The sequence below is a fragment of the Lissotriton vulgaris genome, chromosome 6 (assembly GCF_964263255.1).
Source record: "Lissotriton vulgaris chromosome 6, aLisVul1.2, whole genome shotgun sequence".
NCBI classification, from domain to species: Eukaryota; Metazoa; Chordata; class Amphibia; order Caudata; family Salamandridae; genus Lissotriton; species Lissotriton vulgaris.
Genome location: NC_141694.1, coordinates 255,845,977 through 255,859,941, shown reverse-complemented (window position 1 = coordinate 255,859,941; position 13,965 = coordinate 255,845,977). Strand labels below are relative to the sequence as shown.

The window sequence follows — 13,965 nt, the reverse complement described above, 5'->3', positions numbered from 1 at the left end:
GCTGAATGGACGTCCAATGGTCGTGCGCAGCACTGGGGAGGTAGTGCTGCCGTCGGCCAACGCACCGACGCAGCACTTAAGGGGTTAAGAATGCTAATTTGTTTTCCTCTATGGATCTCTCAGCTGCATATTTCATTTGACTGGCTGGCTTTCATTACCCCAACTGGATGTTTTCAATATAAAAGAATACCTTTTGGACTGGCATCATCTGCAGCTCTTTTCCAGAGGGTCATGTATCATTGTTTGGAAAACATCCTACAGTAAAATGTTTCCAGGCTAATCTATTAGTTTTTGGTAAGGACAGGTCTGAACATGATAAAGCCTTGAAGAATGTGTTGGAAATACTGGAGAGCAATGGACTGACAGTCGAAATTTAAATTTGCTGTTCACTTGGTTACTTGAGGAGGCAATTCTCAATGCGCCCAATTCCACTATTAAAGAAGAACTCAGGTCCTTTTTGGGACTAATTGAATTTTATAATACGTTTGTAAACCAGAGTGTATGCTCTAAGACAGCTATTGAAAAATAAGGTCACATTTGTTTGGTGTGATGAGTGTAAGAGAGTTTGTAGATGTCAAAAAAGCTATTGCGTAGGCTCCAGTGCTTAAAGGATTTAATCCAGAGTTCAGGAACATTGTTACTGTTGATGCTAGCAATAAGGGTGTAGAAGGTGTTTTATCCCAAATTCTTAAAGATCGGAAGGAATTTATCATAGCATATGCTTCGTGTGCACTATCACTTGCTGAAGAGACATTATCGGTCATCAAAAAGGAGACTCCTGCTTGTATTTAGGGTATTGAACATTTCCGTTCGTTCATCTGGGGCAAACAGTGTACTGTTGGTACTGATCACTAAACCCTTGTGAAATGTTGGACTACAGAGGGGCTATTCAATGCATCTGCTAGGACATCAATGCGTCTTTAGGATGTTGTATACAGTATGGAATATGTTCCAGGGAAAAGCAATGTTTTGGCTGATTTCCTTTCTCGCATGCCCTCTGTTGCGCAAGAATGCGAGAGGAATGATGAGTGGGATCATTTTAGTTTAGCACTTATCCATGTCCAAGGGGCTCCTGAGTGTCTGAAGATATTTGGAGTAAGGAAAATTTGGAGGAAAATAAGTTGCAACAAATACTTGGAAGGGTTAAGCATGGCTGGCCTAAGAAAACTTGTTTGAATAAGCATTTGAGGAACATGTGGGAAATAAGATGCCAATTATCTATTCAAAATTGTATAATTTTTAGGGGCAAGAGAGCAGGTCCCCCAACTTCTCTAAGAAGTCACGTGTCTTTATTTATGAGTGTTCTGGATCGTTATGACAGTTCATTGGAGACTGCTGGAGAGGAAGGAAGGTCACAGAAGATTGTCTCTTTGTATCCGGTGTTTCAACGAATAAAGCTTATACTTCAAAAGTTGTTACTCAACAGTGTGTCTGATGGTTCATGCCTTGGTCTATGTCGGTGGCTACGTAGGTGCCTGATGGTGGGTGGGTGACATTTCATGATGGGTGCACAATTGTACATTACTGGAGTTGGACATATGAACATAGCTAAGATGTTGTCTTATGGGGTGGAGTCACACATAGTGATGGTTGTAACTATTTTTTACATTTTGTTGTGGACAGCTTAACAAATCTGGGTTTTCATAATCAAGATATTTAATAATTTAGCCTTTAAAGCCTTCTCAAAAACTATTGAACAGATTTATATCAACCCAATCAAAGGCACACTTTTCTGCAGCTTAGCCACTAATGCTATTTCACCGGCAAATTTCATGCAGATTTGTCAAGTGGTATCTAAGTTATAAATAAAAGTAAAAATGAACTTTTCATGGAAAGTAAAGCCTCACTATACCAACACACTGCCTAGCACCAGTGCGTAATTCTGAATATATCTATATCACACTGCTGCCACTGTGTAGTTATGCTTCACAACAACGTTCCATTGAATAGGCACCAATAACTCTGTCCCACATGGGCCAATTTGCACATGAATTGGCAATCACTTAGCATATGAAGCTATGATCCAGCACACAAAGTTTTGTGCAGTTACGTACAGGAGAAGAAAGTTAACAAGGGGGTAAAAATAATATCTTCCATTTTTGATACCACATGACATGCTGTTGACACTGCCAGTCCCTTTTCCGGGGAGTGAGCATGGGGCAGAGAGGGGCTACAGGACCCCAACAGAACAGTTTGATGTTGTTTGCCACTGGACTTCTGGGGTCGATCCTACCCCTTTAAAATGGGCCAAGTACAATATTTCCACACTTGAGTCTCAGAGTAGCGATGGACGAGCAGTTACAGGTTTCTCAGGGAAGTAGTGTGTGGGCCAAGAGCTAGAACACTCAACCTAAAGATTCAATAATGTAATGTCCAGCCCAGTGCTCACCTTTCATGGAAAAAGAAAATACATTAGTACTACAAAATCTGATGGGTACAAATTACAAGGTTGTAATGTGTTGCCTTCTAAGAGTGAGGTACACACCTTCCTCCTTCATAGTAATTGTTCTCCTCCCCACTATGGGGAAGATTCGGTGATTATCGTCCTCGACCATTTATGGATTCAGGCAAGATTAGGCTCAGGTGTAGATTTCTCAAATGTTCTCAATGCACAACTCAGTCCAATGTTGGTACTGTTCCTTTTGGCACAGTCTCAAGAGAGAAACTGTGGGCCTCAGTTTCTCGCCCTATGGTGCAGGCTACGTGTACCTGCTGGCTGTTGGTGTTAGTCCAGACTGTGTGGCGGATACATGTTGCACCCTGTCCTCATGGCAATGGCTCTTTTCTTTCAGGGTTGCGGCCCTAGCCTCTCTTGGGGAGAGCTTCATCGGAGGACTCGGTGAGGCTGGGCTGTGTGGCAACACTTGACTTCAGCAGCAGCAGTCCCTTTGGTTAAGCTGCATTCATGTGCTGAGCAGTGGCAGTTGCCTCCAGGCTGAATCCTTGGCAGTGGTGTTGCCAGGCAGTTGTGTCCTCCAGGCCTATAACGGTTCTATGCTACAGCTATGACGCAGCTTTCCTATCCTCGTTGGAAATGACAGCATAAGTCTCTTGCACCCTTGACAAACTGCCAGGTACGATTGGATGGCATGCTCTTCTACAGTCATTGTACAACTCACTAAGAAACTACAATGGAACACGTAGGGCTGCCCCTTCTGTACAGTATCTCCTCCTGCAGGCCAGGCACACTCATTTTTGTTTTCAGTAGGCAGGCTTCTATGCTTTTAGGCATACAACCAGCTAATCCAGTAGAAATTATTGCCTTCAGGCGATGTCTCACTTATGGTAGACTGACGGTCTTGTAGAAACCAGCTCTGGTTGCACAGCAGCTCTTACAAATGCTATACAAAGTACTCACTTCACTGGTCAAGTAGAACTTGGGACTGGATTAAGGTGGGGTGGGTTAGATCCCACATTTATACTCATTTACCAGATACAAGATGCGGATTCACTGCATAAGGCTTCAGAACAGGTTTGAGTTGGTACTCTTTCAAATTTAATTTCCAGGCTACTCTTTAGACACAGACTTTGTGCAAGATGAGGACTCTCATATCAGGTACAATGGGGTTATTTCCAAGTCCCAAATAGGGGCACAATGAACTACAGGTTTTCTGCACCAGGGTGTACCTGAAGCAGTAATGAGTGTTAGATAAAGGCGGTATCCTACTTGGAAACTTCTTCACCTTATGCATCAGAAACTGTGATGCCACACCTCACTCCTACCATCAACCAAACCGCAGTAGTCAGGAAGAGCTAATCAGCAGTCCTTTGCTAACAAGGCCTTTGTAGAATTTCTAAAGGGAGTACTTTCTCCATCCTGGTCACTTCAGTGTCTCTATCCTTCAGCCACAGGAAGTCAGGCAATACAATTCCACTGTCTGAGGGAGGCCAACCTCACCCTCCATCTTTTGCCATGCCACACTGGGGTATCCAAATGGATTCCACTGCCTCACTACTCAGACTCATAAATAACACAAGAGTCCTTCTACAACACATTTTATACATACAGCACACATACTTGCACTTGGCATGCATTCAAGATGTTAGTAGAAGACTGCGGTCAACTTGAACTACAGTCACTGGGGAAACCTCCGAATTCACCAGCTAGGGGTACGACATTTGCCTAAACGTTAATGCGACGCACAACTGACTGACGAATCCGATCAGTGAATGAGACTTGCGATGGTTATATCATGCCACAAGGCCACTTGGATACACTTATTTATGCCTCACCAATTGTGGACCATTACTTGATAGGATTACTCACCCTCTTTCTCTTTCTTAGTTACCATTCCAACATGCACAACGATGCGATAAACACGGTATCAGGAACTTTAAGCTTTCATCTGGACCCCACTAGATGAACCTGTTATAGGTATGGGATATGTCTCTTGTTGCTGTGCCATATGGAGGGGTTGGGACTCGCGGGTAGGGCTCTCATGCTGCTGCTAACATTTGATATGATTCGTGGGTGTAAAAACATAGGCTTTATGGTATGTGAGGATTGAACTGCGCACCCGGTTGACATCAGAAGTGGATTTGCATATTGCACAACGCTGCATTTTGCTACTTTATCTAAGTTGTTGTTCAATTTGGCTGTGACTATAACATTCGGTCCTTTCCTTCCACAGACCCCAGTGGGCGCTACCTTTTAACGGCTATATATGTATGGTTATACTGAATGACGTAGATCATTCCGGTGGGTTTAAATAACTCGAATCCTATGTGTGTTGTATGGGATCCACCTGACGTGCATTGCAGATGTCAGATTACTCCCTTTTCTTACCATATCTCTCTCTAAATAGTATATAGCCGCCAATTTAGAAACATTTTTCTTTTTGTCTGCAGACTCTTTTATACCTAGTGACCAGTGAAACGCCAACCTCCTACTTACCTACCGTCTTCACGAGCTTCTGGATAGAATTGGCGATTTTAAACTTCCAGGTTCGTTATAATATGCGCAACACCAGACTGAGACGCACCATTTTCAAATTTAGGACAGCCCATCGACTTAATATTAATATTATTTTTTGTATGCCTGACTTGTAGTCCGGTGCAAAAGGGGGTGGTGATGGACGGAGCATCTGAACCAATCAAACACTCACACCCAATCAACAGATCTGGGTTCAATCCATCATCGTTCTTTAGCCCACTCTGCCACTCCAGTTCAGACATGGCCATATGCAGATCAGTCTGACTTGTAGTCCAACCTTCCCCTACTTCTCTTCTCCTTTTTCCCTTTATGATTCACCAGGAGTACATGGATGACTGTAGGCCGTGAATGTCTTGCTGTGTTTATCATTGGAATACCGACACGCGCATATCGACATATACAATTGGGAATTGTGACTGGACTAACTATTATTTATTTTCGGTAAGTAACCACGTTAGGATGGTCCGGGTTTGGAACAGTTAGTTTCCCACATTCAGTCTCCCCTTCTTATGGAATAGTTCTAAACCACCCCGTTTCTCCGGTTCACCTTGTTCTTTTCCCTTCTCTTCCTTTTTCACTTCTACCATACGTCTTTTGCTCCCTATCCTGTTAGTATCTTTTTACCCCTTTTTAGATCTTACAGGAGTTCAGAGCTTTAAGAGATATATTTTCAATCCATAAAAATATTGCCGCTCGCAGCCGTTGACGCTGGAAAGGGATTACTGGGTACTTCACCTCACTGCTTGTCGAATTGCAGAAACTCTCCACGGAGCCTGACTGGGAGGCTTCCAACACCTCTGCCCATTTATCGCTGCTGCCGGGGCCGGGACTGCGAGACCCAGGGTGCGTAGCGCTTCAACAACACAGCGCACCTGGTGTCTCTTCCCGCCCCCAGCTCCCTCGTGGGTATTTATGGCTCGCAGCCCCCGCTCCGCGGGAGCCGCTCGCAGCCGTTGACGCTGGAAAGGGATTACAGAGTACTTCACCTCACTGCTTGTCGGATTGCAGAAACTCTCCACGGAGCCTGACTGGGAGGCATCCAACACCCCTGCCCATTCATCGCTGCTGCCGGGGCCGGGACTGCGAGACCCAGGGTGCGTAGAGCTTCAACAACACAGCGCACCTGGTGTCTCTTCCCCCCCCCCCCAGGCGCCACATATAACCACGCCCCCTCCCGTGTATCGCGGGATGCCCGCGGGACTCAGGCCGGGGCTGAGCCCGGGCAAAGGGCGGGCCGTTTGAGGCCGTTTGAGGCCGGGAGAGACCGGGACCGGGCCACCTCCCTGATCTGGCCTACCCGCACGCTTCTGACCTTTTCATTCCCAAAAACTGGACCACACACCGCCAGAGGATGACCACAAGGGAAACCCGTAGCAAAAGCAACTTGGCAGCAGCGGGAGCTGCTAAAGGTACGCTTGAAAACTATTTTGCCAAAGCGGGCTCACAACTGATTGATGAAATCACGGTGCTAGAAAGGCGTATCTCACAAGAACTAGATTGGGCAAGGAGATCCTCTATGGGTCCATTGGCACATGCCAAGTCCCCTGTTAATAGAGACATTTACACACCAACCATTGCCAACACCGACTCTAACAATGAGACACCTGGTGTTGTCAACTCTCCAGTGAACCCAGATACATTAAATTCGACTTCATTTAGCATCATAAAGGACCTCAGTGAATATGAGCATGTTACATCTGCCATCGATACAACCACATCTTACCCCACCAACTATTACACCCCTAGTTCCACAGGTAATTATTGATAATGGTATAGTTAATAACTCGCTGCAGGGGCAAGGGAAGGGGCAATTCCCAAAAGGAAAACTAACACCAAAAATGAAGGGAAAAGAAAGACAAAAACTCCCAAACTAAATCCCATCCCCGAAGTTAATAGATCTGGCATAACCAGTACACAGATTAGGCCTACTGGTGCAGCAGAGATGTTCTGCGTATAGAGACAACAGAGCACCCTATTGATACCTCCAGTGAGGATATTACGTTATAAGACATAGGTGCTCTCATTAGATCCTTATTAAGCCCTCTAGAAGCACACCTAATTAAGATAGAAGCTAGGCTGGTATTCATAGAAAAATCGACTGTCCAATTAGCTGACAGTCTAAAAGTAGATAGTGGGGGTGGCAGAGGGGCCGCAGAGACTAAGAATAAAAGGGATCTACCAATAAACCCTAGAAAAGACAACAGGGTAGTTCCTGTGGCACAAAAGGCAAAATCAATCCCTCCCACAACCACGACATGCTTACCCAAGGCCAAGGCACAAAATTCCAATACACCCCCAATTCAACAATCATTACACCCTCATTACACCCCCCTCCCCAGGCCAACTCCAACAACACTAAGGACAATACACAAGTTCCCAACGACTCACAGAAACTAACCCCACCAGTAGTCAAGGCACCTGGGAACGCCAGAAAATCCAGAGCTGTCTACCTACCTCCGGAGGCCAGTCCCTATACAGTAATCCTAGCAGGGGTTCCGGAGTTGAAAACACCTTCAGAGAATCAATAGCTTCCCTGAAGAGCAAGGTGATTAGTTGGCTATCCATGTATAGACCTCTACCTGAGGGCATAACCAGCAAGGTCCTGATGATTAGAAGGGTCCCATGGGTAGGCAACTTAAAGAAGACCATCCAGGGGGACTGTGTGCTGATAAATTTTAGAGATCCCAGGACTGCCGCCCATATCTGTGGATGGGATCCGATGACCAAGCGAGCACCATTAAGTCATTACCCCTTTCCTTCTTCTACCCACCACCGAATTACGAAGGGGATGCGGAGAGATGGAGTACTTCCGTTGAGAGGGGGGGTGAGTGGGACTATACTGGGAGAACAAACTCCAACTACCCCAGAATTCAACATCACGCGTTTCTCACACCAACCCTGGAGGAGGAGGGGTGGGAAACGTATTATGGGAGGGGAGGTGTCTGGGGGGGGGAAAGAAATAGAAGAGAATATCGCCCTAGAGTCCAACATCCAACATATTTCCCAACATTCAACAGATTCAGTGCACTAGAAATAGTGGATTGACAGGTGAGGCCTTATGGCAAGGAGCATCTCCATTGCCATAGAGAGGGCTCAGACGGAACCATCACACCCTGCAGCCCCATACACAAAATAATGACAAAGACAGGCCAGAAAGGAGAAACGACCCACACAAGTGAGCCAAAAAAGTCCACCATCAACCACCTTAATAGTCATAGGGAAATAGGACAATTACGAGCAGATACGATTATATCAACAACCCCCACACCTAATGGAAATGATCACGCTCCCTCTCCACCACCATCAGTAAATCACAAGCCGCCCTTCCTGAAAATACTCTCATGGAATGTGGCAGGCCTGGGAAACAAGTGGGATCAACCGGAATGGTTATCATTTATTGATTCTAAAGATATATGCCTCTTCCAAGAAACCTGGGCGAGGGAAGAGCTCTTCCCCCAAGGTTTCGCATCATTTCATATCCCAGCGAAATGGGGGGGGGGGGGGGGTAGAGGACGCCCTTCTGGTGGCCTTGCAGTATGGGTGGCAACTCACTTGGGATGTCAGGCCACGCGTCTCCCGCTGTCCTCAGAAGATATCCTAGTAGTGCAGCTCGATTGGCCAAATTCTCGTAGACTAGCCTTGATAAATGTTTATTCTAGACCAGTAAACATAGCACGAGAATCGACCACCATTGAGGAACTTTCAGTTTTCTTAAATGAATTACCCACAGGGATCCCAATTGTGGTGGGAGGGGATTTCAACTCGCATTTTGAGCCTCTTGCAGGTCTCCTGGATGGCTCCTCACTAGAAGAGGATGCAAGATGGCTAGTTCCCCCATTGGTAGCTCCGCCCCCTAGAGCATGGACCCCACTTGCACTACAGATTACCGCCCTAACCCTCAAACAAGGAATTAGGGCGTGTAACGGTCGTACTAAATCTGACAATCCCAGCAAATACACCTTTAATAAAGTGGGCAGGGAGTCAAGAATAGACTACGTCCTAGTCCAACTGTCTTCATGGCAGCATATAATTGATTTTAGGGTGTTAGCGAGAACAGATAGTGATCATAACGCCCTAGAATTGGACTATGTGAACCCTGGTAAGGAGGGGAGGGACCATGCACTGGGGGCGGTAAATCCAAACCCTAGTCTACTCCTCGAGAACAACAGAAAGAGAGTGAGGTGGAAAAAACTGGCTACCAGCAGGGAAAAACTATCATGCCTTTATATAAGAGTAATCCCAATATTAGAAAAAGTTGTCCGCCTTAATGGGGAACCAACCTCATGTGAAACTCACAAAATAATGTGCTCCCTACACGAGGAACTGGTTAGAAACCTGGCAATAGTTCTCTCTTCCAAGACTCACAACAGAGGTGCCGGTTAACACTGTTCCACGTGGTATAACGCTAACTGCCGCAAGGCAAAGGGGGACCTTCTCTTTTCTATTAAAGAGGGTAAAAGTAGATCAGAGATACAGTCTAGAAGACGGGCATATAAGAAAATGGTCAATAGTGCCAAGATGGAATGGGATCAGAATAAATGGGAGGAACTTTCTAGTTCCCTGGCTACTAGGGACTCCCGGAAGTTCTGGTGTATAGTTAATAGGGGGTGCAAAGACCTAGCGCCAGCAATAGAATCAAACATTGCTCCAAGCGCCTGGCAGGAAAATTTTCAGTCCCTCTATACAGAGGAAAATGGGACTAAATGCTATTCACCCCCATCCGTCCCAAATCATCTAGGGGGGAGGAACTCTTCACAGAAAAGGAGGTCAGAGCAGCGATCGCAGGCCTACCTTTGGGCAAAGCCCCAGGTTTGGATGGTCTTCCTGGTGACCCGTTTAAACAGGAGCCTGATGTGTGGGCCCCTTACCTATTGGTATTTTTTAATGCAGTTCTGAGGGGTATGGATGTGCCTTGTACTTGGCTGGGAGCGGAGGTGGTTCCTATATTCAAAAAGGGCTCGCCCCTGCTCCCAGCCAACTACAGGCCCATCAGCCTCATAGACGTGTCCCAGAAGCTCTTTGGGAGGCTTATATTAGATCGGCTCCAGAGTTGGCTGGAGGAATGTGCTATTTTGAGCCCATATCAGGCAGGTTTTAGAAGGGGGATATCAACAACTGACCAAATATTCCGTCTAAACCTCATCTATTGCAGGGCTGCATTAGTTGAGGGGAGCAGCTTGTATACTGTGTTTGTGGACCTGAGAGCTGCCTTCGACTTGGTCCCCAGACCAAAATGATAGAGAGTCCTAGCAGAGATGGGTGTCCCTGTAGAAATCCTATCTATCTTAGTTAAACTACACTAGAACAACTTTGCACGTGTCAGGTGTGGCAGGAATGGGGACCTTACAGACAAATTGCCCGTTGACAGAGGGGTTAGACAGGGCTGTGTGCTCGCACCGACCCTGTTCTGCCTCTTTGTGAACGGGGTGATTGCTCACCTGTCTAGGATTGCAGACATTAATGCCCCTAAGTTGGAGGGCAGCAGGGTGCCCGCCATTATGTTTGCGGATGACACCCTGCTGCTATTGAAATCCCCTATGGGAATCGAAAGGGTATTGGATGGATTCCTTGAATTCTGTACGGAAAGGGGACTTGAGATCAACGCACAAAAAAACAAAATACATGATCCTAAACCTCACTCCATCAACACATCCAAATCCCTTGCTTGGCTCAGTCCGCTTGGAGAGGGTCTCTACGTTTGAGTACCTGGGGGTAACTCTAAACGAGAAAATGACCTGGGAAACACACAAAACTAAATCTAACATGAAACTGGTGCAGCTAGTGGGTGGCATCTCAAGGATGGTTAAGAACTCCACATACCGCCCACTGGGTCCCATTATCCAAATTTACAAAGCACAGGCACGGGGGGCAGATACATACGGGGGCGAAGTCTGGGGTCACACCACTGCTCAGAAACTTATGTGTACTGAAAATAAATTTATTAGGCAGTTGGCCGCTCTCCCCGCAAGTACGCCGCTGCTCCCTCTGAGACTGGATTTGGATATTAGGCCAATCGAAGATGAATTGGGACTTAAGCCATTAACTTTCTGGCGAAGACTTTGAAGCAACATTGACCTTATTAAATACAGGACTGAGCTTCAGGAGTTTTTAAACACACCAAATGCTAACTCTATTCCATGGCTAACCTACATAAAAAGGTCATTTGACACACTTGGCTTGCCAGAACTATGGAATGATCCGGCAAAAGCATGCATCAGGATTTCACGGCAAGAACTATCAAAGGTTTATTACAACCCAAAACTTACTGTTGCCGTGAACGAGACGCGGGTGGGCTCCTTTACAAATTTATTCACCCAAAACAAAGACTTTTACTTCTTTGAATGCGTTTTAGATGGAATGAACCCACCGCTTGCTAGGAAACTCTTTCTCCAGTGGAGGTATGGCACCCTACCTCTAAGGTCATTCACAAGCTCATGGTCCTCGCCCCCGACAACTGAGCGATGCCCGGTATGTGCCCACCCTCGAGAAAATGACTCACATGTGGTAATTTTCTGTGAACCTTACCGAAAAATTAGGAAATATTGGCTTATTCCCCTCCTCAAAAACATGGGCTTCAGAAGACTTTTACCTGCGTATAGCATCCTGAAGACTGATTCCTCTCCACAGATAGTGTTTGCAATGGCAAAGTTTTTAACGACAATGTGGCACGTACGCTTCCGCTTCATCAAGTTGAACGCGGACTCTTAATCATGTACTACTAAATTTTAGCTGATAATTGATTTTAGATAACTTGATTTATCCTCCAGAGACCAATTTTTTATTGTTTTGGTGTATTGTAAATATTTTTCTGCTTATGATGAGTGTATATCTTTTATGATCTTATTGGTCGAAATAAAGATTTCAAAAGTAAAAAGTATTTGGCAGAGAGGGTTCTCATTGCTTATGTAAAAAACCTGTTAGATAATTCCAACGGCACCTTTTGATGTTTTTAGATGCTTTGTATATTGTCATAAACCTGTGTTTTTTCCGGTTTTAAAAAAAAACTGTTTACGTGCTGTTTAGGTTTGTCCCTTTACATGTAGTGTTGTGTTTTTTGTGTGCTGTTGTTGAGTTCTAATCACATCTTTTTCAGTTTTTAAATGGATTCAATTCTGTATTATGTTTTGTTTTTTGTGCCATTCTTTCGTTTGTATGCATTATTTCTGTTATGTTTGTATCTGTTATTTATACATTTCTATATGTCATCTTTGGTTTCAGCCCTGAGGAAGCTCCCAATGTGGGAGCGAAACGCATTGGCTGATAACTTGATTGAAAGGGTCGTAAACTTGAAATCATTTTCCAATAAAGAAGTGACGTTTTTCATATAACACTGGCCTCCTGGACTTTGTGAGCTGTGCACCCCGAATTTAGTATAATCATTTCTTGATCTGGAGCACAGTTACGCCATTCAACAGCTGGCGTAGGGGTTGATTGCATAGCGACTGGAAAATTTGGGAACTGGTGTGAGGTGCGGCATCGAGAGCCCGCTGTTGCTTCTAGTGCTTTTGTTTTACATCTCTGCATAAATTTACATCAGTGGGGTCAGTAGACAGCACTCAAAGTGACATAGGAAAAAGGTCTGGTAACACTTTAGATTTATAAGATGGTACGCTGCAACCACCAGGGCATGGATAGTATTGCACTGTCTAATATGAGGACAGGTGGGGTGCACCTCTGAGGCCCTTATATTTTCAAGGGCAGGACTAGGCTCTGTGCAAGTGCTAGATTAGCATGATACCAGAGCCAAAAGTCGGGCACTCAGGACAGGGGAACACACCTGCCTACTATGCAGGGGACATTCTTGTTCAAACACTCAAAGCTACAGCAAAAACATCTGAATGGATTTCTGCCAAACTTTGCATCAGTGTAGGACTCAGAAAGCGTGCAGTCATTGGTTTGGAGTTAACCCATCCAGTGTTTCTTTTAGATATTTGAGTTACAAAGAGAGTTCTATAGAGGGTGAACACATGGTTAGAAAAGTTTGCAAACGAAAATTTCGGTCAATCACATTTAAATTGTTCAAGACTTCATTGGCTGATGAAGGGCATCATACATCTTTTTCTCCCAACTTTAAAACAACAATTTTAGCAATGCTGAAAGAAAAATCCACAGAAAAAGGGATGCACTCTGAGAGGTGCCCAGCACCAGGAACATGCCAGTGGGCACTCAGAGACAGCCTGTGGGTTAAAAAAAACTGAAAAAATAATGCCAAGGACTAACTGATATTGAATGACTTCACGGTAAAACAAGTATTACTGTATAACAGGCCCAATTGTCTCAAATTCACAATTTTCTGAAAAACCTTAAATTCCATAAATTAAAATTTTTCTCAGTAAAACAATTGTAACATAGAATATGGAAGACAACCGACAGTGGTTCATCAAGTTAGGCTGAATATCTGCTCACTATTGTATATGATGTATATGTTGTGAAGCGCTCTGATACCCTTTGGTCTAGCTAGCGCTATACAAAACTACTAAAATAAAATAAAAAATAAAAAAGTAATAAAATAGATTTTGAACCTTTCACTGTAGTAACATATGTGTAAATGTAGGCTTATTAATATATTTATTCCAATATGGTGTCATTAAACTATATTTATTTTCAATAGCACAGAGTAAATACATATGTATTTAGAAGAATGGCACAAAGAAAACGTAGCCAACACATCCATATGAATATTACCTTTGTACAACATCCATACAATGATAAGCCCATTTTGATCACTTGTGGTCAGCTTCTGATAATGTTCATTCCAAGTCACCACCTGAACAGCACCTGAAAAAAGAAGTCCATACATATATAAAGAGCGGGCAGAAGGTTAAGCCCTAACTTTTAATGCTGCAATATATCCATTCGCTCATATTACCATACAATATGAGAATGCTCAATAATTTCAGGTTATTGGTCAAATATTCACAAAGTAGTACTACTACAAAGTAGTAACTGGCATCTCGACCACTAAAGACCCACAAATTACATTACTGGATATATTGCAGGGTTAGGATGAATCCTGGGGAACCAGCATGTGT

General features: G+C 44.5%; 1 protein-coding gene across 1 annotated transcript in view; it reads right to left on the bottom strand.

The window, feature by feature from the left end:
- The window catches only part of WDR35 (WD repeat domain 35), a 531,383-nt gene that overhangs the window by 498,863 nt on the left and 18,555 nt on the right, over positions 1–13,965 (bottom strand). Inside the window, exon 4 of the mRNA XM_086926288.1 lies at positions 13,619–13,711. Coding sequence (XP_086782414.1) covers positions 13,619–13,711 — 93 coding nt within the window. The remainder of the gene's footprint in view (positions 1–13,618; positions 13,712–13,965) is intronic.